Raw genomic sequence first — 25,698 nt, forward strand, 5'->3', positions numbered from 1 at the left:
TGCTGATGAAAGTCTATTTTTATTTAATCACATTGAAGCATTGACTAAACAGCCCACAATACAAAAATACATGGCACAATATATTTCTTTAAAAAACATTTATAATAATTCTTAAATATATTCATTTTTCATAGATACTTCTTTAAATTCTTTCAGCTGAAGTTATTATTTGCATTCCTGGACAACTCAACACAGATAAACAGTACTGAGATAGTAGCAAATATAGATATTTCATTCTAAGTGCTACTCTTGTGAAATAAAGTGCAATGATTTAAGGAGTTCATTGTCAACAACTGTCACAGTTGAAGACGTGTCCCCTTCACGTGATGCGTCACCGTGTTGACTCTTCACGTATTTGGAATTTTGTAGTAAACAGTGCTCTTTTGAAGTTTTTTTTGTATCTGGCCCTCTGCAGGGAACATGTCTACTTTAGTAAAAGGATGGAAGTTGCCTTACAGAGAGTTTTGCAACAGCAAAGTGCAGCTGCTGATGTAACAATAAGTGCCTAGCAAGCTTTCCGCAAACAGCAGTGTGGTAATCATGGACAGTCTACATCTGGAAGATATTGGTTGATGCCAGCGAGATCTCCCATGCTCTTCTTCAAAGTGTTCCCATGGGATCTGGTGCATTCCCCGAGAGAGTAGGCGGGTTCTTTGCTTACCATCTCAACCTCTCCGTCAGCTCAAGTCCCACAACCATCATGGAAGGGTGGGTACAGGAGAGGTTCACCAGGATGCTGCCTGGATTAGAGAGTATGAGCTATAAGCAGAGGTTGGGCAAACTTGGGTTGTTTTCTCTGAAGTGTTGGAGGCTGAGGGGAGACCTGATAGAAGTTTATAAAATTATGAGAGGCACAGATAGGGTAGACAGCCAGAATCTTTTACCCAGGGTGAATATCTCAAGTACTGAGGACATACATTTAAGGTGAGGGGGGAGAGTTTAAGGGAGATATGTGGGGTAAGTTTTTTTACACAGAGTGGTGGGTGCCTGGAATAGGCTGCTAGGGGTAGTAGTGGAAACAGATATGATAGTGGTGTATAAGAGGTTTTTAGATAGACACGTGAATATGTAGGGAATGGAGGGATATGGATCCTTTGCAGGCAGATAAGATTAGTTTCATTTGGTATCATGGTCGGCACAGACATTGTAGGCCAAAGGGCCTGTTCCTGTGCTGTACTTTTCTATGTTCTATAACTCTCTGACATAAAGTGAGCCCAGGTTCATGCTGTGACCACTGGTCTTAAATGTTTCTTTAAGGACTTAACCCTTCCCATGCCAGTATCAAACTGGGAAGGTCTCTCAACACAGCACAATGTACTCATTCATAGTATCGCTCTAGCTGCAGCTGAACCACCCCCAGGCAACACTGACAGCACCTCCCAAACCTGTGACGTCGACCACCAAGAAGGGCAAAGGCAACAGAGGCATGGGGGGCACCGCTCCCCCCAGTTCATGCGCCTCCCCTGACTTGGAAACATCACTTCAGCGGGACTGGACTTCATCCTGGAACCGCCAAAGTGGAAGCATATCATCCGTTCAGGAAGCCAGCTCAGTGCCACTTCCTCAAGGGCAACTCGGGATGGGCGATCAGTGCCAGCCAGACACACCCAAACCCCAAAAAATGAGTGAAAACAAACGTCCAAAGTGGAAGGTGGAGGACATTTGGTTTCAACACAACCTGAAGGTCACCAACAAATCAAGAGATGCACAAAGGGCATCTCACTGACAAACAAAGGCAATGATGTTGTGGTTCTGGGATACATCCCAATGTGAACATTACCCCGCCTCTTTCTTTTTATAGCAAGAGAACCCCTGTCTGAGTTTCAGTTAACAGCCACAGAAGTAGGCCATTTGGCCCATCCTGCCTGTGCTTGTGTTTGTGCTCAACATCAGCTTCCTCCCATCCGAGCCTAACAACATAAACTTCCTCTCTTGCATGTAATCTAGCTTCCCCGGATCTTTGGCTCAACCATTCCTGTGGAGGCCCAATGTTCACCACTCTCTGGGAGAGAGGAGGTTCTTCTGAATATCCTGTTGGGTTTATTAGTGACTTCACTTACAAAGCGAGTGCACTGTACCATGTTACTACGTAATATGTTTGGACACGTGGCTGAGGACAACTTTCTGCATCTCAGTTTTCTGTTCCTCAGCACTAGATCCTGACACAGCTGTGGACTCACCAGCAACAAACCAGTCACCAGAAGATTATTTCCAAGGAAGCCCGATAAGCCTTCCCTTCTCCTAAGAAGTTAATTCCCACCAGGAAAGCTTTCTAGCAGATGGAATTCAGGGATGGGCTGAGGAGAGGTTGAGTGGAATGGCCCGTGCTCTCTGAAGTTTAGATGAATGAGAGGTTAGGGTTCGGAACTTCCAAGAGGGATTGACAAGGAGATGCCAAGAGGTTTTTTCCCATGGATGGAGAGACTAGAAACAGAGGATACAGTCTCAGGAAAAACTGGATGGGGAGAGACTTCTTCACTCAGAGTGTTGTGGAATTTCCTTCTCCAGAGGGCTTTGGACACTCGTATATTAACGCTGATAGGTGTTTGGCCATTGAGACAATCGGGCCAGGGGATGGGACGGATGAGGCAAAGGATTGGCTATGATCTTTACGGAAAGGTGTTGGGGGATTAAGGGGAAAAACAGCCTCTCTTTCTCACGTTCTGAAATAGTTGGAACCCAGCGTCACCGAGCCAGGCCGTGAGTATGACCAGGCCCGAGACTGGAGTCTCAGCCAGTTAACCTCAGCGTGCAAGATCAGACAAGGTGGAAGCCATGTGATATCTCCCCCCATCACTAACCAGCAATCACCCTAGAACTCCTTCCATTCGCCCATGGGGCTGTTCCTCAACATCTGCCGGCCTTCCTTGTCCCATTGCTTTGGCATCGCAGGGAGAGGACAAGGGCAGATCAGGAGTCCTTCAAGTTGCACTGCTCCTGGGCTAGGGTGAGGTGACTACTAATGGCCCCAGGCTGTGGCCCACCCAGAGTGTGATGGACCGCCTGCCTCTCTTCCAAGGCCATGTTCTGGAGAGGGTGTCCACTGACTCACTTATGGTATATGTGATTGGAATTGCATTGTCGAACAGCAGGATAATATTTTGCTTCTTGAATAAAATTTATGCTGAAACATGAACCACACTTCGACATCCCACCTCCAACATCTCTGTTCACGCAAAGATCAGTCTTTCTCTGTGGTCGCAACCTGGGGGCCAGAGGGAGAGAGGTCTCCTTAAGTGGTGGGTCAGTCTGGCGTGATGTGTTAGTCCGCAATGGGATGGTTTCACCCTGACTCTTTCCACCCAATTACCTCTTAAACCCAATTGTCACGTCCGCAGCACTCTCCGGTGTCACTCAGCTCCCGATTGGTTCTGTCCTGGGGCGAGACCAAACCTCATCTGCAGGAAGTGACATCAATGTCATCCTTTCCTGCGCATCTCCCCCAGTGCCAAATCCCAGCTCCCGCTGTGCGCTATTTCCTCGACGGCCTTCCTGAGTGCTCCCACCGAACCGTACCCAAACTGAATCACATCCAGGTGGCCACCTTGTACAGCAACCTCTTCCGAAGGTCAAGCACAGTTTCCCTTCAAAACTTCTTGACCACACTTCGATCAGAGCTCTGGAAGGAGCTGATCTCCCACCGGTCGAACTTGCTCTTGTTGATATCCGTCTTTCTTAAGACGGTCTGGTAGATTTTCCTCAGGACTGCCCGGCGCAGCAGGATGTAGACCCAGGGATCCAAGATCTGGTTCCAGGAAGCCATCCTCACCCCAAGTAAGCTTAACCAAGCATACTCCTTGCAGTTCTGGATGCGGGTGATGGACACATATACCTAGCACCAAACAAAAGGGGAAGGAGTGTTTAGTGAAATGGGATTGAACTGGTCTGCGAACATCCAAGATCGGAAGAGAAATAATGGGCAGGTCTCCACTGGGATCAAGACATGGGAAACATGTAATTTGGCTTATTGAGATGAAGCTGCTGTGAGCTGTGGCTCAGTGGGTTAATGGTTTGTGGGTAGGAGTCCCACTGTGGGAGTGAAGCGTAAAAATTGCGGCTGGTGCAATACAGAGGAGGTACCGTCGTTTGACTGAGCCCCCTCAGGTGGACATAAAAACCCTTACATACTACCTCAAGGAAGAGTAGTGGTGGGGTTTGGGGTTTGCCCAGTGTCCTGGAGTTCATTCCCTCATTATTACTGCAGATTATCTGGTCCATTATCACATCGTCATGGAGACACACAGCATAGAAACAGGGCGTTCGGCCCGTTAACGTCACCCTGACCCTCAAGTGTCCATTTACACCAATCCCATTTTATGCTCCCCACGTTCCTTTTCAACTTCCTCCCAGCATCTGCCTCTTTACCAACACAACGGGGACGATCCACAGTAGCCCATTAACCTACCAACCCGAATATATTTGGGATCTGGTGTTTGTGGGACTTTTTGTATCCGAATTGTATTCAGTTCTGGTCGCCCCATTGCAGGAAGGATGTGGGGGCTTTGGAGAAGGTGCAGAAGAGGTTCACCAGGATGCTGCCTGGATTAGAGGGCATGAGCTATAAGGAGAGGTTGGACAAAGTTGTGTTGTTTTCTCTGGAACGGCAGAGGCTAAGGGGAGACCTGATAGAAGTTTATAAAATTATGAGAGGCATAGCTAGAGTAGACAGCCGGTATCTTTTTCCCAGGGTTGAAATGTCTAATACTAGAGAGCATGAGAGGGGGAAAGTACAAAGGAGACACGCGGGGCAAGTTTTTTTTTTACCCAGAGAGTGGTGGGTGCCTGGAATGTGCTGCCAGGGGTGGTGGTGGAGGCAGATATGATTGAGGAGTTTAAGAGGTTCTTAGATAAGCACATGAATATTGCAGAGAATGGAGGGATATGGACCATATGCAGGCAGAAGGGATTAGGTGTCATTAGCTTTGTTAGTTCAGCACAACATTGTGGGCCGAATGGCCTGTCCCTGTGCTGTACTGGTTCTTTGTTCTATGAACTGGCTGTCACATTTCTGGAATTACAACTACAGCCACATTTCCAGAGCACCTCACTGGCTTTGCGATGCGCAAAGGCTGTATGAGGCACTCTAGCCACAAGTTGAGGGATAAATATTGGCCAGGCCACAGGGAGAACTCACTAAACATGCAACCAAAAATAAAATAGAGAATGCCCAGGATACCCACCAAGCCAGGCGGCATCTGTGGAGAGAGAAATGGGGCTAATGTTTTGAGTTGATCAGAAGTCTCTCTCCACGGCATTTTCTGTTTTAGTCAGGTTTGCAATGTCTGCGGTATTTTGGTTTTGGAAAGTCCTAACCAAACCCTACATGCTTCACTATATCAGAGGATGAAGTGCCAGGAAGATTGTCACCATGCTAAATACTTCACTTGTCATTCACCCTTCAAGCTGCAAGTTATTGGACTGGGGTGAATAGGGCTGTTATAGCCTTGGTGCAACAGCAGGGGGAGGTGTAGGACCATGGAAGGTGCGAGGAGGACAGGGAGAGCGGTGTGTGGTTGGGGTGGTGGGGGGGGGCGGGCGCAGAAGTGTTTTGCTCAACAACAGAACTAGTTGCAGAAACTGCCATCGCCCTCAACCGCCAGGAGAAGGGTTCTAACACGGCTGACAGGAAGGCAGAAGCAGCAGCCCGACAGAGCCTTTCCCAACCTCAGGATGTCCGAAAGATAACCTGGTCCGAGGTTGCGAAACGCCGCAAGCTGTTCAGAACACATCAAGATCCCGCAAACAGCAGGCAATCTGCATTCTGAAGGACAAGCACAGGCAAAACACCCGCCTGCAGTAATCAACAACAATTTCCATTTCTCTAGCATCTTCAGTGGAGTAAAATGTCCCAGTGCCCCTCTCTATGATAGAAATCTGACACTGGGCCACAAGAGGTGATGCCAGGGAGGGTAAAAGACGGAGGTTTTAAGGAGCATCTTCAGCAAGTTTAAGCGCTTTGGGGTGGAGAAAGTTCACAGCTGTATAGGTTTACCTCCCCCACTACCTGCTCAGTCAACGATGGAGCTACCAGCCCCTCCTTGACCATGGACATTGAAGTCCCCACCCAGAGTACATTCCACGCCCTATGTTTACTTCCGAGTGTTGGTCAACATGAAGGAGCCCTGATTCATCAGGTGAGGGGTGGTGGTGGGTGGTAACGCGGAGGAGTTTCCCTTACCGTTGTTTGACCTGTTGCCCTGAAACTTCATCAGGTCTGGAATCGTTGTTGAGGCTTCCCAGAGCCTCTCTCCCACCTGTCCCCACTGCGTTAGCTCCTCTGGTAGGTCAGTCCTGCTGCTGGGATAGGATGTACCTATCGGATTGTGAGGGAGGAATCTGGTACACTGTCTCCAAGGTCTGATTCTTTGTGACCACATTAGGCCTTTGTTTGACTCCTAATTTAGACAACATCCCCAGATGTACGTGAGGAAGACATTACCAAGTTGACTGGGTTGGGAGCAACTTTGCCATTTCTGAATTTGGTACTTGGGTCAATGCCATGTGGTCTGATCAATTTTATTCTTTATCATGTTTAAACGCAGTGACATGGTTTATCTGTAATTCTCTTTCTATCTCCATCTACACCTCTGTCTGCCTCTGTGGTAAAAGTGACCAATGAGATTTCTCCGCGAGGAGCTGGCATAGACTCAATGGGTCAAATGGGCCTCGTTCTCTGCCACAAACAGTTCTATGCTTCTAAATATGCTACAATAAACCATGAATGGATCGGGTCTGAACACCCTCCAGCACCTGCCCATCTCTATAATTACATCCAGTGATTTGCTGTCCTCCGGTTCCGGCCTCAGAGGATCTCTTAGTTTAATGCCGTCCTCCACTGGCCTTGCCTTCAGTTGCCGGGGCCCCAAGCTCTGGAATTCTCTTTCCAAATCTCTCTGACTCTCCATTTCTCTCTCTTCTAAGACAGTAGCTCCCTCACCCGACCACCTGCCCCAATGTCATGTTTCATAGCAGGGATCAAACATAGTCAGAAAGTGAGATAGGACAGAAAAAGGCCATTCAGCCCATCGTATACACTGACCATCAAGGATCAATTTACGTTAATCCAACACTAATCCCATTTACCTTCTTCTCCCCACATTCCCGTCAACTCCCCACAGATTCTACCCCTCACCTACACACTTAAGGGCAATTTGCAGCGGCTAATTAACCTGTCAACCGGCATATCTTTGGGATGTGGGAGGAAACTGGAGCACTCAGGGGAAATCCACACAGTCATAGGGAGAACGTACGAACTCCACACAGATAGCGCCAGAGGCCGGGATCCAACCCAAGTCTCTGGAGCTGTGAGGCAGCCACTCACTGTGCCACTCATCTTTGGATATTATTCAGGTAGAGGTACATAAATTCTTGATGAGGTTGTCACACATGGCAGGAACACAGAGCTGAGGTTACAATCAGATCGGCCTGAACTTACTGAATTACGGAGCAGGCTGACATTCATCCAATGTAAGGGGCATGTATACAGTAAATGGCAGGACCCTTAAGAGCTTTGAGGGATCGTGGGGTCCAAGTCTATAGCTCCCTGAAAGTGGCAACACAAGTAGATCGGGTAATAAAGAAGGTGTACGGAGTGCTTGCCTTCATCGGTCGGGGCATTGAGTATAAAAGTCAGGAAGTCATATTGCAGCTGTATACAACTTTGATTAGGCAACATTTGGAGTATTGTGTTCAGTTCTGGTCACCCCATTACAGGAAGGATGTGGAGAGGGTGCAGAGGAGGTTCACCAGGATGCCGCTGGACTAGAGGGTATGAGCTATAAGGAGAGGTCGGACAGACTTGGGTTGTTTTCTCCGGAGCGTCAGATGCTGAGGGGAGAACAGATAGAAGCTTATAAAATTATGAGAGGCACGGATAGGGTAGACAGAATCTCTTTCCCAGGGTGGAAATGTCAGATACTAGTGGGCATAGCTTTAAGGTGAGAGGGGGAAAGTTTAAGGGAGATGTGTTGGGAAGTGAGGATAGAGGGTGCCTGGAACAGACTGAGAGGGGTGGTATGGAGGAGCTTACGGTAGTGGTGGTTAAGAAGCGTTTGGACAGACACACGAAGGGAATGAAGGGGTATGGATCGTGTGCAGTCAGAGGGGGTTAGTTTAATCTGGCATTGTGGACGGCACAGACCGTGGGCCGAAGGGCCGAAGGGCCTCTTCCTGTGCTGTACTGTGCTCTGAATTTCACCAGGAGAGAGATTTGGAAGAATTTTATATACACGATACGCACCAGGAGAGGACTCCAGCAAATACACGAAGCCATCATGATCCCCACCAACTGGACGACCATTTCAATGTCATGTGACTTTGCCCTTCGATTGCAGTTCCTCTTCTTGATTCGCGCCTGGATGAGTGACGCTCCGCTGATGGTGTTACAGATCAGGGAGACAACCAGCGTGCTCACTCCGAGGAACGAGAAGAGCATGGCGAAGCCGTCGTCCGTCCAGTTGCCCTGGGAGCCCGCGTTGATGAAACACCAGGTTTTCGAGTGCTGGATGCTGTACCTGCCAACACCCAAGAAGGGCAGGGTGGCCACGATGCCAGCCAGTACCCACAGGCTGGCGACGACCATCTTAGTCCTGGTGGAGGTCACCAGCGCCGAGTGCAGGAGGGGCCTGGTGATGCCGACGCAACGCTCCACAGCCATGATGCAACCAAGGAAGAGCGGGCAAAGGCCAAAGAAGACCAGGCTGCCCCCCAGCAGTTGGCACGTGGGGCTGTCACTGTCCACCTCTCCAGAGTAGAATCGGAGGACCAAAGCGCCGGGAATGACGTGCCCGGCGAAGTCAGTCAGTACCAGACTGCTGGCAAAGAGCAGGAATGTTGCCTTCGATCTCCGGCGGAACCTGGTGTAGTTCTTGACCAGAATAAAGAGGGCAATGATGTTGGACAGGGCCCCCAGCGTCATTGAGAAGATGGGGATGGCCATGGACCTGACCGGCTGGGCGGCGTACAGTTGAGAACTGTTCACTGGTGGCAGGCTGGAGTTGTCCAGGCCACCAATGGTGGCCTTCACGTGGCCTTGATGGAGCGTCGTCATGTTGACATCTTGACCCATGTTATATTTCATCACGTCCATAGCCCACACTGTGCCATTGATGCACCTGTCACAGAGAAACAGACAGCATTACTCAAACAGGGTAAGACAGAGAGCAAAGGATATTCAAAAGTTGAGAGAGACAGAGTCAACCTTTCCAACCAGTGACAATTAGGGCAGAAGAACGTCAGCAGGGACATGGGAGAGGAGGAGAAACTCTGCCCATTAGATAATCTCATGCCCTATTCAGGAGTCCAGAGACATCTCAACAATGTCCCAGCAAGTAATTCTGCAATATACAGTGGCTCAGCAACACAACAAGCCATTCTGCTGCCTCACAGCTCCAGCAGCCCAGGTTCGATCCCAACCTCCGGCGCTGTCTGCGTGGAGGCTGTATGTTCTCCCCATGACCATGTAGGTTTCCTCCAGGTGCTCCAGTTTTCTCCCACATCCCAAAAACATGGGGATTGGTGGGTTAACTGCCCACTGTAAGTTGCCCCCTGTGTGTGGGTGAGTGGTAGAATCTGGGGCGGGGTTGGGGGGAAGTTGATGGGAATGTCGGGAAATAGGATTAGTGTAAATGGGTACTTGACGGGCCGAAGGGCCTGCTTCCGTGCTGTCTGACTCGAAGAACATATGAAATAGAAGCAAGAGAAAGCCAATCAGTGGCTGCTCTGCCATTCAGTGAGATCATGGCTGGTCTTTACCTCAGTTCCACTTGCCTGCACTAACCCCTTGTCCCTTGATTCCCTTAGGATTCACCGCTATCGACGTCAACCTTGAATACTCTCAGTGACCAGACCTCCAAGGAATAAGTCTTTGGTACAGGGGTCGCCCGGTGGGCAGAGACGAGGAGTGGCCTTTGCTCGTGGAGTTTAGAAGAATGAGAGGTGATGATACTGAAACCTAATTATGAAGGAATTAGATGGAGTAGAAAGCAGGAGACAGTTCCCCATAGCAGAGGTGTCAAAATCTAGAGACACTCCAAACCCACAACTACATCTTAGGGACTTGGGTAAAGAACTTGGAGGCAAAATTTTTCACACATTTAGCTTTTGTGATGTGTGATCAGGCGAGGAGCTTGGTGGCAATTCAGCAGTAACTTCCAAAAGGGGCCCGGGTAACACTTGAAGGAGAAAAGGTTTGCAAGTCTCTGGGAAGAGAGCCTGGGGAGTGAGGGTAATGGGATCTCTCTGCCAAAAGAACGATGGGCCAAATGGCCTCCTATGAGGTTCTGGAATTCCAATGGGTCCTCGTCCACAAGATACAACTGGGTGGTCGATGGTCGGCATGGACTCGATGGGCCGAAGGGCCTGTTTCTGTGCTGGGCCTCTTCTGTGGCTCCAAGTTCATCAGCGCCTGTTGTCTTGCTCACCCCCAGAGCGCAGGGTCAGGTGTCTGGGGCTTCCTGCTGGAAATGAGGTCACACCACCCACTGTGTCATCTGAAGACCAGAATGACTTTCTCCAAGTGTGGCGTGCGGGGGCAGGCTTAGACTGTCGCGTCCCGGACACCAGTGAGGAAAGGAATATTTTAACGCCCTTGGCTTGAGAGAGAAAAACATTACACATGGGCCGCTTCCCACTTTCTAATGAGATTAAGTGTGTGTGTGTGGACTGACCATTTCACCCGAGCGTTTCCTCTCTCCGTTCCTGCTTTGGCAGATCCCAATGTGTGCCCCTGACCCAACATCAGTAGGGAGCTGACTTACCTTTTCCTGCTGATAAGCAGCCACAGGAAAGGGCTGCAAAACTGCATTGAGATCTACTGAGGCCCTCGCTCAGAACTGCACAACCCTGAGCTACATCTTCAGGTATCACCGTTATAAGCTTGTCGAGAAATTTAATCTGACCTGTGGCCACCACTGGTGGGAAACCAGGGCTGTGAGTGAAGATGCGGGTGAACAAAATGCCAAAGATAAGAGATTTTAACCCATCATCTGTGGCCAGAACTGCACTGATGTTTTCCTCGAACACCCCCCTCTCCCCTCCCTCTCAGAATCTGTTCCATTGAAGTCAATGTTCAGCATAAGATAAGACAAGATCTCTTTATTAGTCACATGTACATCGAGACACACAGTGAAATGCATCTTTTGCATAGAGTGTTCTGGGGGCAGCCCGCAAGTGTCGCCACGCTTCCGGCGCCAACATAGCACGCCCACAACTTCCTAACCCGTACGTCTTTGGAATGTGGGAGGAAACCGGAGCACCCGGAGGAAACCCAAGCAGTCACAGGGAGAACGTACAAACTCCTTACAGACAGCGGCCGGAATTGAACCCGGGTCGCTGGCGCTGTAATAACGTTATGCTAACCGCTACACTACCATGCCTGGTACAAGGTCGGAATTGCAATGGATTTATTATTGTCACTAGGATCAAGATACATTGAAAAGTTTTTGTTTGCGTGTCATCCAGACAGATCAGTGGGGTAGTAAAAAGGAAAACAGAATGCAGACTATAGTGAGACAGTTACAGAGACAGTGCAGTTCAGGGAGACAATGCAACGGCCATGATGATGTAGAGATCAAGAGTTCATCTTCACATCCTGTTGTGTCTGTGGTGTTGCTGAAGGTAGAGCTAAAAACCAAACATCCTTTATTGAACTCCCAACTACTGGCAGTGCCGGTACAACAATGTGTCGCAAGTCATACCACATGGTGTCGTAACTTGTACCACATTACGTACCACAGTTCTCAAAGATATACAAACACTCCCACAAACTATACATCCAGTCCAAGGGCATTACCTCACCAGCAGGTCTGATAAAGCAGTACTGCACTGCAGTATCTGCATTAAAGCAAGACGGATCATTAATGGTGAGTGGGATTCAACTTCAGACCAGGACAGCTGTGATTCAATTGCAATTTTGAACTTGTCAAAAAACATTGTCACCACAGTTTGCAAGATATAACATTTCCAAATCTGAATTGGAAAAAAAAGTCAAAGAAATAAAGGGTTCGATTCCTGTGGGCTGGTTCTTCTGATGTAGATTTATTAACGTCAGTATTAACCCATTTAAAATAAATACTTGTGTCATTGTGTGAAATGACCATCAAGGTGGCATAAGTAAGGGTCAAGGCCCTGAATCATAGAGGTTGCAGCACCCAGGAGAGGCCACTGGGCCCATTTTGTCTATACTAGCTGTATGGCAGAGCAATCCAACCAGTGTCACTCAGATACTTATCCAGTGCCCAACAGAATCTGCCCCATTCCTCCCCCATCAGTGCATTCCAGATCCTAACTACTTATTGTGTAAAAACGGCTTCCCTCCTCTCATTTCTGGTAACCCCCTTCATTTCTTTCACTGCAGTTCCTGGCGTCTCCACCAATAGCAACAGCTTCTATCTACTCTGTCTGTACCTTTCATGATTTTAAGTAACTATCAGATCTCCACACAACCTCCTCGGTTCCAAGGAGAACAATTCCAGCTTTCCGGTCTATCCACACAACTAAAGTTTCATCCTTGGAATCATTCCTGCACCCTTTCCAAGGCATTTAGATCTTTCCTAAAACGTGATGCCCAGACAGCACATAATACTCCACTTGCAGCCAATGTAACGTTTTATCATCATTCACCATGACATCCTTATGCTTGTACTCTGTGCCCCTGTTTGTAAAGACCAGGATGCCTTTTGCCTTTTAATCTCTCTTTGCACTCTCCAGAAACCATGCACATGTACCCCTTCCGGCCTGTTAGTTTATCTCACCTCTTCTCATTCTTCCAACCAAAATGTAACACATTGTATTTCTCAGCATTAAATTTCATCTGCCACCTGTCTGCCCATTGCTCCGGCCTTTGAATATCTCCTTGGCATCTATTGCTGTCTTCCTCACTGTTCTCTGTGCCTCCAGGTTATGTGCCGTATACGAATTTGGGAATTATATCCTGTATAGTCAGACCCAAGTCATTAACGTTCATTATGTATAACAGTGATATGAGTACTGAACCACGGGCAACTCCACTGCAGTTCCAAAAAATAACTCTTCTCTACATAAGTAACTACAATACACAAATAATTCACCATTGCTCTGTTCCCCACCAATTTCCTAACCGTGCTGCTTACAACTCCCTTTATTCCATGGACTTCTGTCCTGATAATGAGGCTGTCATGTGGCACTTTATCAAAAGCCTTTTGGAAGTCCATATATAACACCAGGTTCCTTTCAGCAACACTTACCGCCACTTAATCAAAAAAAAACTCCATTAACTTTGCCTTGCTTTAAATAAATATATGCCAGCTTTCTCTAATCAATCCGCACTTCTTCAATCGGCTGGCGGCAATTGTGTATTCCTGATTATTGTTATTAGAACTTTCTCCACCACAGAGATTAAACTGGCTGATGAGTATTCACTGGATTTATCCCCGCACCCTTCTTTGAACATGAGTACAACATTTACAATTTTCCAGTCTCCAGATACCACCCTTGAATCTGTAGCTGTTTGAAATACTATAAGCAGAATCTTTGCAATTTCCTCCCTTACTTGTGTGACTGGAACATCTCCAATTTAAAGACCTCCCATTGTTTAATTACATTTCTGTCTGCCAAACTTTGATTCCAGTTACATGGGCCGGATCTGTTCTCATCCCACTAAAACTGGCCCTTCTCCAATTGACTATTTTTATCTTGGGAGAGATCCACACCCTCTTCAATTGCTACTCTAAACCTTATTATATAATGATCGCTGTTCCCTAGATGTTCCCCCAGTGAAACCTATCCTCTTACCCTCGCTCATTTTCCAAAAGCAAATCCACTGATGTTGGAGCAAAAAAAAATCTGGAGGAACTCAGTGGGTCAGGCAGCATCTGTGGAGGGGGATGGACAGTCGACGTTTTATGTTGAGACCCTTCATCAGGACTGTCGCTCGCCAGCTCTTGCTCCACCCCTTCCCCTCACCTCTTTATACTGGCTCTCTCCCCTCTCTCTCCCAGTCCTGATGAAGGGTCTCGACCTGAAACGTTGACTGTCCATTTCCCTCCACAGATGCTGCCCGACCCACTGAGTTCCTCCGGTAGTTTGTTTTTTGTTCCAGGTTCCAACATTTGCCGTCTCTTGAGTCTCAACCTCTCTTGTTTGGAAGAGAGGTATTGATCGATATAATTCTCCTGTATACACTTCTGAAACACCTGCCTCTCCCTTTCCCTTCCAAGGTTGCTGCCTCAGTCTATACTTGAAAAGATGCAGTACCCCTATCATATCCCCCCTACAGCTTTGGCACATCTCTGTAATTTCCCTGGAGATTTTCTCCTCAGTATCCTTATTACAAATCAGTAATCTATAGAATAGTCCAGCTGTGTAATCACAATGGTCTTTTTATTCCAAACAGATGCAGGACTTTAGTTATGGGGAGAGATTGGACAAGGCTGAGCTTGTGTTTCCCTCGGGCGAAGGAGGCTGAGGGTTGACTGATAGGGTTATATAACCTTATAAGAGGCACTGATAGAATATTTTTCCTATGGTCGGGGCAGCAAAAAGAAGAAGGTATAGGTTTCAGGTGAGAGGAAGGAACTTTAAAGGAGATCTGAGGGGTAAGTATTTTTTCCACAGAGAGTGGTTGATATCTGGAGCGCACTGCCAGAGGAGGTGGTGGCAGAATCAGATACAATCACTTGGGTTAAGAGTCATTTAGAAAGGCACTTGAATAGGCAAGGCATAGAAGGATATGGTCTGAAGGGAGGCAAATGAAATCAGTGTAGACAGGCAAAATGGTCGGCTTCGGCATAGTGGGCTGAAGGGCCTGTTTCGACACTATGAAATAGATTCGGTCATTGATTGTTCTAGACGTCTAGAGTCAGAGGCTTTTTTCCCAGGGGTGAAATGGTTGATACAAGAAGACACAGGTTTAAGGTGCTGGGGAGTAGGTACAGAGGAGATGTCAGGGCTAAGTTTTTTACTCAGGGAGTGGTGAGTGCGTGGAATGGGCTGCCGGCAACAGTGGTGGAGGCGGATATGGTAGGGTCGTTTAAGAGACTTTTGGACATGGAGCTTAGAAAAATAGAGGGCTATGGGTAAGCCTAGTAATTTCTAAGGTAGGGACATGTTCGGCACAGTTTTGTGGGCCGAAGGGCCTGAGTTGTGCTGTAGGTTTTCTATGTTCTAACATTTTCTCTCTCCAACAATGCAGTATTCTCCTTAATCAACACTGTCTCTCCCCCTCAATCCTTCCCTATCTTTCCTGGACACCTTGTACTCAGGAATATTTAGAACCCTTTCCAGCCCAGCCACTATTATTGCCCTATCGTTATTATCCTGCAGATCACCAATCTTTTAAATACGCTTCTTCTGATCATATGCATTCACTGTAAAAACTAGCTTAGACCTTCTTTGCTTGTTTCCAGAGGGAAACCCACGCGGTCGCAGAGAGAACGTGCAAACTCCACACAGACAACGCCAGAGGTCAGGATCGAACCTGGGTCTCTGGAGCTGTGAGGCAGCAGCTCTACTCGCTGTGCCACTGTGCCGCCCCAGATTTATTTACCTTTGTTTCATCTACGGGAGCAGTTTTTCATTTCAGATTGAGACTTTTCAGAGCACATTTCTGAAGGAGAACAAGTCTGTGTGGTGGTTAGGAGTTCCGGGTGCTCACACATGTCCCGTCCGCTTGCATTTCATATCTCCCGTTTTTGGATCCGGTTGCTCCTGCATTTGTGGTTGCCCAGGACACCAGAAGCACCCTGGAGATCTCACGCAGCACAAGCTGAACATTCCCCAGGTGTGAGGTGGTAATTGGTAATTGGTTTATTATTGTCACATGTACCGAGATACAGTGAAAAACTTCTGTTTGCACGCCATCCAGACAGATCATTTCATGTGTAAATACACCTTAGTAATCCTCTAATTTATTAGAGTAACTCAACTCACAGAAAGAACATATTTAAAATACTATTAATATTACTGTTTACTTACCCTTAAGGTACTTTTCTAGTTCCCTGACTTCTTGCAAAACCTAATTCATGTTTAAATTCACTGGACTCTGTTTCCTGCTTTCCTTTTCTATATTAGAACTCTTGTTTTCCATGTTCCTTTTTAAACTCACCAGGGCTTTTAAAACTCACCACGCCTAACACTTCCAAAAATTTACAGGAGTTTGCAGCTGAGCCACAGGCAGAGATTTTCTCCCCGCAGAGATCCGGAATGCACTTCTAGGTGGTTGAACAGATTCAACGGGAGCTTTCCAAATGGGGAAAAAAAATACTTACAGGGTCATGGGGAAAGAACAGGGGTGTGGAATGAATTAGTGAGATCTTTCAAAGAGCTGGTGCATGTAGAATGTGTCAATGGTATTCTGTGTTGTGATAAATCTGCAAACAACGCACAAGTGAAATTGAACAAGTTGGTGGCTGACTGATAAGGACATGGAATGCAATGATGAAGTTAAAACATGAGTCAGTTTTCTGCATGAGTTATTCCTAGTTACTTTTCTAGGGAGCACTGAGCTGAGACTCCAGGACAGTACACAGGGAGTGCCCCACTGTCTAACGTGCTACCTTTTGGATAAGGTGATAAACCAAAGGGTTGCTGATTAATGTAAATCCCACTGCACTGTTTCAAAGAAATGGCCAAGAAAGCTCACCAGTGCCTCTACTTCCTCAGGAGGCTAAAGAAATTTGGCATGACCCCGTCGACCCTCACCAATTTTTATCAAGGCACCATAGAAAGCATTCTATCCGGATGCATCACGGCTTGGTATGACAACTGCTCTGCCTGGGACCGCAAGAAACTGCAGAGAGCTGTGGACACAGCTCAGCACATCACGGAAACCAGCCTCCCCTCCTTGGACTCTGTCTATACCTCTCGCTGCCTCGGTAAAGCAGCCAGCATAATCAGAGACCCCACTCACCCGGGACATTCCCCCTTGTCTCCCCTCCCATTGGGCAGAAAGATACAAAATCCTGAAAGCACATACAACCAGGCCCAAGGACAGCTTCAATCCTGCTGTTTTAAGACTATTGAACAGTTCCCTAGTATGATAAAATGAACTTGGCCTCAATATCTACCTCATTATGACCTTGCACCTTATTGTCTGCCTACACTGCACTTTCTCTGTAGCTGTTACACTTTATTCTGCATTCTGTTATTGCTTTACCTTGTACTACCTCAATGCAGTGTTGTAATGAAATGATCTGTACGAACGGTATGCAAGACAAGTTTTTCACTGTACCTGTAAGTGACAATAATAAACCAATACCAATACCAACTCCAAAGAAGAGCGGAGGGTTTTCCCCACTGTTTGGTTATTTTGTTCCCTTCAGTCAACAAACTGTTCTGTTGAAGTTTCATTAACCTGAAGTGTTAACCCTGTTTTGCTCTCCAGAGATGCTGCCTGACTTGCTGGCTATCCCCAGAATTTTCAGTTTTTATAAGAATAGCTAATCTTCTTTTCAGATTCCTCCACAGTTTCGCCCTTCCTATCTCTGCAATCTAGACCTGTAGTTCTGGCCTCTTGCTCATCCCAGAATTTAATCCCTCCACTATTATTGGAAATGCCTTCAATAGCTGAGTCCCTAAACTCTGGAATTCCCTCCCCAAACCTTCCCATCTCTACCCCTCTCCCCTCTTTAAAACCTATATCATTGAGCAAGTGTTTTGCCATCTGACATAAAGTCTCCTTATTTGACTAGAAGTCCATTTATGTTTTATATTGTTCCTGTAAGGTGCCCTGAGACATTTCACAATGATAAAGGCAATCCATAGATAGAGATTGTACTCTTTGATCATTCAAGATGCAGTGGTTGGTGGGAGCTTCCTGTGCACAAAGTGTCTGCCATGCTTCCCACTTTACAATGTGGCTGCACTCCAAAGTATTTCATTGGCTGCAAAGCACCTCGGCACATCCTAAGGATATGAAAGGTGCTATAGTAATTCAAGATCTTCTCCTTTTTCCCCACACACATTTTTCTGTCAAACTCCTGGTTCAGAGAGAACATTAGCTTGTGTTCGTCAAAACCAAAATAAAAACTGCAGGGGCTGGAAGTCTAAAACAAAAACGGAAAGTTCTGGAAATACTCAGCAGGTCAGGTGGCATCTGTGGGAAGAGAAACAGAGTCAACGTTTCAAGTTGGAGACCTTTCATCAGATTCTGACGGAAGTTCTCCGACGAAGGTCCCTGACCTGAAATGTAACTCTGTTTCTCTTCCCACAGATGCCGTCTGACCTGCTAAGTATTTCTAGAATGTTCCATTTTTCTATTAGCCTACGTTTCCTTCCCCATGGAGATATTCAAACTTGAAGAGCATTTCAAGTACTTTCAAATTTTATTTTTGATTTCTAGCTTTTGCTTTTTTTCCCTGTTTATTTTATAAATAGTAAAATTTCACCTTCAGTCTTACTGATAAGGCTCCAGTGACAACAGCAGCTCCCTTTAAAGATATCTTTTTCTTCTTTATTTTTATTAGTCACATGTGCATCGAAATACACAGTGAAATGCATCTTTGCGTAGAGTGTTCTGGGGGCAGCCCGCAAGTGTCACCACGCTTCCGGCACCAACATAGCATGCCCACAACTTCCTAACCTGTACGCCTTTGGAATGTGGGAGGAAACCCACGCAGACACAGGGAGAACGTGCATACTCCTTACAGACAGTGGCAGGAATTGAACCTGGGTCGCTGGTGCTGTAATAGCGTTACATTAACCACTACACTACCGTGCCTGCCTCCTTTGGAGAAGGATCTTTGGAGAAACCATCCTCCGTAACATGCTTGGACTTAAAGGGGCAGCACTCTCTCTGTGATAGGAGGGAACTGTACCCTGCTCATGTGCAGAACGACCCAATAATCCAATGAGAGAGAAACAAAGGACTGCAGATGCTGGAATCTAGATGAAAAACACGATGACACTGGAGGAACTCAGCAGGCCGGGCAGCATCCGTGGAGAAAAGCAGGTGGTCAATGTTTCGGGTCAGGACCCTTCTTCAGGACTGAAGATAGGAAAAGGGGAAGCCCAATATATAGGAGGGAATATCCAATGGCTTGTGTGCTTCTTTGGATGAAGGGAGTTCACTGGAGGGAGAAGTTTGCACTGAGTTGTCAGGCACAGTGGCTCCCATAGTGTGTGATAGCTTTCAGTTTAACAGCCTATCAGAGGTCAGGGTTGATTGTAGGACTGATTCATGCTGTGATTGGACAACTGGTATTCAGGGCCTTGGAAGTTGCATCTGAGTCACATCCGGCACTCCCAACGGGCACAATGTACAGCATGTCCCGCTGATGGTTGATCCACTCAAGCCACACACACTCCATGCCATCAAACACTACCATAAACCTCCTGCCCCCTTCAGTCTCTGCTACAGGAGGCAGCAGGCAAACTTGTGATTGACAAGTTGAGATCAGCCTCCTGCTCTCCCATCGCCCGGCAACCACATCCCTGCATTGTGTTGTCATACGCACCCATCAGCAAGCCAATCAAAAGCAGCAGAAGAACAACTCTGGCCTCTGATTGGACCCTGCTACAATAGGGGACTAAAATGAGCCATCAGGAGTTGGAGCGTCCAACTGTAGAGCAACTCTAAATGATACCCACACACACTCACACACACACACACACACACACACACACACACACACACACACACACACACACACACACACACACACACACACACTCACAAAATCGCAGTCTACAAAGGTTCACTCACACCTCAGCTGAAGCTACTCTGGATGGAGATCAGGAGGCAGAGACACTTCAGCTCAATGGCCACTGCACTGAGCTAACAGAGCACAGGCCACACAACAGGGAGAGCTGGAAGATCTCTGCGGACTCAGGACCTCAGTAAAAGGTACGATTAGTTGCTGAATTGTCAGATACTCTCCTTGGCAGTAGGTCAAGTTACTGAAAACAGCTTGTATAATAATTTCAGTTCTGTCCATCAGCACTACGGGGGGCTGATGTTGGGTTGTTCCAAGGGTGAAGTTAACTGTTTAATTTGTACTCCTAACCAGGGATCTCTGGGACGTGGGGGGAAACTGGAGCAGCCAAGGGAAACCATTGAGTTCATGGGGAGAATGTGCAAACTCCACACTCCCAAGGTCAGGATCAAACCCAGGTCCCCAGAGCTGTGAGGTAGCAGCACGATCTGCTGCACCACCGTGCCACTCACACCTTTGAGTTCGAAGTTGTGGGTTCAAGTCCTACTCCAGGGAGTTGAGTATAAAAACGCAGTCTGGTGCTCCCAGTATTGAGGAGTTGCTTGTGGATATTAAATGTCTATCTGCTCTTTCAGAAGGGCGTAAAATATCAACACAAATATCAAAGTGATACAACACAAAAACAGGCCAACAGAGCATCAACCACCCATTTATACCAATCCTACACTAATCCTATCTTATTCTCCCCACATTCCCACCAACCTCTCTAGATTCTACCACTCACCTACATACTGGGGGCAATTTACAGTGTCCAATTAACCTTCCAACTCACAAGTCTTTGGGATGTAGAAGGAAACCAGAGCAGGGGAAACCCGCACGGTCACAGGAAGAACATGCAGACTCCACACAGACAGCACTGGAGGTCAGGGTTGAACCTTGAGTCTCTAGAGATCTGAGGCAGGGGCTCTAATGGCTGCACCACTGTGCCACTTCATTGTCTTGAAGCAGAGCGGTGGAATTCCCTTTGGTGTCCTGGCTAATATTTATCCCTCAGTCAACACCACTAAAACAGATCATCTGGCCATTATCACATTGCTATGTGTCAAAATTGACCACCATGATTTTTTTACTTTGCAGCAGACATTAAACATCAATGGGAAAGCATCTGACATTGTGAATGGTGTGTTATTGGAGTCTTGCACTGGTCATTTGGAGGGAAGTGCAATTTTATTAACTATATAATTAAATCTACCACTGGAAACTGGATAGCAAGAGGGATTAGTATGCTCTGCCGACTGGCAATTGATGGAGCCAGTGTTTCCTTCTCTCTTTCTGGGCTACAATGGGTTAATTCAGCATGGGAACTGGATACTTTTTCCCAGCTCGAATAGCCCCTACTTAGCTCTAATGCTTAAGTTCAGGGCCACTCTCGATTCAACAGGTTGGGTTGGGCACATCAGAGACCTGGAACACAGGAAGATCTTAACCTGGCTCCTAACCTCATTCCTCCTTGCATAACATTCCACAGAGCTGATAAACACAAGATTGATCAAAAGCCTGTGTCTGTGCATGTCTGCTTGTGTGTGCTTGCAGTGTGCCAGTGATTGTGTGTGGATGTTTGTGTATACCTGTATGTTTTTGTATGTGTGTGTGGGTGTTTGCATGCCGGTGTATTCATGCATGTGTAGGTTTGTGTGTAAGTGTGTGTGTTTTTATAAGTTTCTGTGTGCGTGAATGAGTGTGTATGTTTGTATCTGTGTGTTTGTGTATTCTCTGGAATTCACAATATTCTCTGGAATATTAACAAATATTTGGAAAAGCCATAAAGTACTGCAAGAACTGAGAGGCAGTTGTCCTTAGTAGGTCCTTTGGTATGAATAATCTCCATGTTTATTTTTAGTTAATGTTAAGTTCCGTTTCTTATTCCTATCAGTAAGCACCAGAGCACAGGGACAGAGCTTGTTGTCTCTGCAATCTCGAATTTATTTTGATTTTTCTCGGAACTTTCTCATTAGTCAATGATTAATTGCTGGCTCTTGTGGCTTTTGTTCATTTTCCTAATAAAGTGAAATATAAATTCCACAAGTATGCTTACTGAATGTGGAGTTGATGTACATTGGACTCAAGGAGATTGTTAAAAATTGTATTTGTCAAAATCTCAGGCTCATTGGTGGACAGAGAGTTATAAAGTGTATTCTTCGGTGAAGTAATGATTGTTTATTTTGTGTGTGTGTGTGTTTGTATGTGTGGTGTGTGTGTGTGTTTGTGTGTGTGTGTGTGTTTGTGTGTGTGGTGTGTGTGTTTGTGTGTGTGGTGTGTGTGTTTGTGTGTGTGTGTTTGTGTGTGTATGTGTGTGTGGTGTGTGTTTGTGTGTGTGCATGTGTGTATCTGTGTGTTTCTGTATCTATCTGTTTATGTTGTGTCTATTTGCATTGCGTGTTTTGTGCCTGTGTTTGTGTTGTGCGTTTAGCGGCGTATGTGTACCTTTTTGCATCTGAGTGTCTGTGTTTTGTGTATGTGCGCATGTATGTATGCCTATCTGTGTGCATGAACGTCATGTATCCATCATTGTGTGTCTATGTGCGTCCATCTCCATGTGCATGTTAAATGTCTGTTTGTGTGTGCGTCTGTGCATGTCTTTGCTCTTGTTTCTGTTTTCCAGTCTCTCACCTCCATCCCTCATGCTCTTTGACCTGTTTCACTGTCTCTGACCAACCTCTCTGCTTTTTTGCTGCCTCTGTTTCATCATCCTTTCCCTTGTCACTTTCCCTCTCTCTTTCATCGTTTCACTGCCGAACTACTGTCATGTTTCACTTGTTAGTGAAGAGGAGGAAAACCAGCCAACGAGCCATGCCTGGCGTTCTGGGGCTAAACTCAAGGGTGAAAGTAACTTAAGTTTCTTAGCTGTACGGTTGTACCTCTAACACTGCTGATTTAACTCATTGCCCTGGTTTATCACTTTCTCACAGCACACCATACCGGCTGACACTGATTTACTTTTACCCCTGGCTGAGAGGTGCTCAGACCCTCTAAATCAATGCCATAAATTGTCACAGAATTGTAAATACAAGTGTTGGAAACATGGAATAAATATCTAATCCAGTAGGATTAACTTTACGCTAAATTTACTTTGATGAAGAACACAAACAAAGCGTTGCAGGAACTCACCTAGTCAGGTAGCATCTGTGGAGGGAAATGGATAGTCAAAGTTTCGGGTCGAGACCCTTCATCTGGACAAATGGACTTGCAGCTCAATAAGTTCAACACAGTTATCAGACGGTTCACAGTTATATTGAACGGACCTCGCACGGTCCTTGCACTTTCTTTTTTAACCTGAACTGCACTTTCTCTGTAACTGCAACACTATATTGTTCTTTTTACTACCTCGATGTACTTATGCAGGGAGTGATCTGACTGGATGGCACACAAACAAAAAAACTCAACGATTCTGAAACAGCTTCTTCCCCTCCGCCATCAGATTTCTGAATGGTCCGTGAACCCATGAACACTGCCTCGTTCTTCCATTTTTTGCACTATTTATTTGTTTGTAAATTGTAGTAATGTTATGTCTTTGTACTGTACTGCTGCCTCAAAACAACAGAGTTCACATCATCTAAGTGGGTGATAATAAATCTGAGTCTGATTCTGTATCTCGGTAAGTGTGACAATAATAAACCAACACTATACAGTACAAGGCAGTCTAAGACATATAGCTGGCACCTTATCCATCACTAAACATTCTGCTCCCTTTATCACTGGTGCACTGTGGCTGCAGTGTGCACTATCTATAAAATGCACTACAGTTACTGGCAGTCAGAGCACCAAAATTTGCAAGTTCCTTTGAAGGTTACACAGCATCCTTACTTGGAAATATATTGTTGCCCTTTCACATTCAGGGTCTGACTCCTGTAACTCCTTCCTCAACAGCACTGCGGAAACACCTTCAGCGGAAGAACTGCGGCAGCTCACCCCCACCTTCTCTTGAGGAATTAGGAATGGGCAATAGCATCAAGGTAGATTGATATACAGCCACACAATTTCAGATAACAGGCAGGTTGGAACAAACACGCAGTGATGACAATCTCATTCTGCAGTCAGTTGACAGGAGGAGAATTTCAACGCCTCACTTCCTTCCCGTCAACGTTGGGGAGCCGAAAGATTTTACATGTAACAAGACCTTCTGACTCCTCGGAGTGTTGTGCCGACTGACTCGCCGCCTGTTATTCTGCTGAAATCTTCCTCAACTACTTTCCAATTAAAGAAAAACAAATTAATGAGTTGAGACCCTGGTTCTCAAACAGCTTCACCTCCCCTACCAAAAACAACGAACTAGAGCTTGCAGCTGCAAGATGCCTTGTTTACAGCGGAGCTTTCCGCAACAGATCTAAACAGGGCAGCTGCCAACATCTGCCAGGGCAATAGGAAAACATGCTGCAGAGGTTGGACAGTGGAGCAAATAAGGTCAAAATAATATCTCTAGTGCTCAGCAGCTCCCTTTCAGGAGATCCCAAAGAACTAACAGACAGTGACATACCTTTGAAGCGTTGACTATGTAAGATAGGAAACATGACAGCCCATTCGCATACAGAAAGTTCATCCAACTATCAATCTTTATTTCTGGAAAGGCGTTAGTTCCATGTTGGCTTACAAGACAGATCATATTGGTCAAACCTATCACAAAACCATCAAAACCTATCACAGCTCACAGAGCAACCCCTTATCCCTTGTATCTTATTCTCTCTTCATCCCTATCAATTCTCCCTGGATTCTACCACACACCTACTCACGAGCAGCCAATTCACCTCCCAACCCGCTCGTCTTTGGGGTGAAGCAGAGCACTCAGAGGCCACAGGGAGAACGTGCAAACTCCACACAGACAGCACCGGCGGTCAGGATTGAACCCGGGTCTCAGGGACTGAGAGGCAGCAGCTCCGCTGGCTGCGCCACAGATTTACCCAGCACGCTGGGGACACGCTAACTAATTAGGCATGAGATCTTTTACACAGAAGCGAATGCATGAAGAGCCTTTGACACCAGCACCTCCCTTAGACAGCAGCCTGGTCTCGCCAGCGGGACCCACGGGTCCGGGACGACGCTTGTTCCCCTCTTCACAGACGCTGCCTGACCTCCCGGCTGTTTCTGATTTCAACTGCAACCCCCCGGCACAAAAGCGCAGAGTGCCAGACTCCTGGGCACGGCTGAGATTATGGGGTCGCCCTGGTACTCGCTGGCTGTTGCAGGGGTGTGTGTGTGGGGGGGGGGGGAGGGGGGGGACGGGGTGTAGGTGAGACCACGGCTGCCGAAGACCCGGGATGAAGGTTGTACTCAAACCCAGCACTCTAGCCAGAGCCCAGATCCCCCGGCGCTGCAGCGGGGCGCCCGCCTCCCGCATCCCCAGTCACAGAACCAACACCTCATTGGAAATCCGCTCTCATTTCAGCGTCCCGAGAGGTCATTCGGCCCATCGCGTCTGTTCCGGCTCTTTGAAAAACAACACCCCCCCCCCCACAGTTCCACTCACCAGTCCTCCGCTAATAACCCCGAAATTCCTCCCTTTTTCGATATTTTATCCAGCTTCGCCAGCCTCGACGGGGACAGCAGATAAGGTGCTGGAGGAACTCAGCGGGTCGAGCAGCATCTGCGGGGGTGGTGGGGCGGGGGGGGGGGGGAGTGGCCGACGTTTGGGGTTGAGACCCAGTTTTCCCTGGTCGGGCTCTGGGATCCCTGGAACGGCCCGAGACACTCCACTGACAGACCTACCTCTGTGCCTGTCCCCCTGCCGCGGACGAGCAGCGGCCGGGCGGACTGGAGCGAGAGCGGGACTCCTTCGCAATGACTCCTCCCGTTCGGGCAAATTTCGCTGCATCTGTTCCACCCCTGGGTTGGCCGCTGCTGGAGGGTTGGACCTTCCCAGAGGCGAGGAGTTTCAAAACGTTCAGGAACACGATCAGTCCCGACACACTCTCTCTCTCTCACACACACACAGCAGTAGATAGTGTGGAGAGTTTGAGGCAGGGCAGGGCACCGCAGCACTTGCTAGCGCGAAAGTAGAAGCGTTTCACAAGAGGTG

At 47.2% G+C, this 25,698-nt stretch overlaps 1 protein-coding gene across 3 annotated transcripts; it reads right to left on the minus strand.

The window, feature by feature from the left end:
- Positions 1 to 25,698, minus strand: LOC127585083 (prostaglandin E2 receptor EP1 subtype-like). Of its 3 annotated transcripts, XR_007958468.1 has the most exons (4): positions 25,389 to 25,694; positions 8,240 to 9,113; positions 3,311 to 3,832; positions 1 to 3,205 (listed from the first exon to the last, which is right to left on the minus strand). XR_007958468.1 is itself a non-coding variant. In XM_052042244.1 (3 exons), exons 2-3 carry the CDS (start codon positions 9,086 to 9,088, stop codon positions 3,587 to 3,589), a joined length of 1,095 nt encoding a protein of 364 aa, XP_051898204.1. In that variant the 5' UTR covers positions 9,089 to 9,113; positions 25,150 to 25,698; the 3' UTR covers positions 1 to 3,586. The 3 variants fall into 3 exon arrangements, 2 of the variants coding, with proteins under 2 accessions (XP_051898204.1, XP_051898203.1); XM_052042244.1 differs by having other exon boundaries at positions 1 to 3,832; positions 25,150 to 25,698; XM_052042243.1 differs by having other exon boundaries at positions 1 to 3,832.

This window comes from Pristis pectinata, chromosome 31 (genome assembly GCF_009764475.1).
Source record: "Pristis pectinata isolate sPriPec2 chromosome 31, sPriPec2.1.pri, whole genome shotgun sequence".
In the NCBI taxonomy this organism is placed as follows: domain Eukaryota; kingdom Metazoa; phylum Chordata; class Chondrichthyes; order Rhinopristiformes; family Pristidae; genus Pristis; species Pristis pectinata.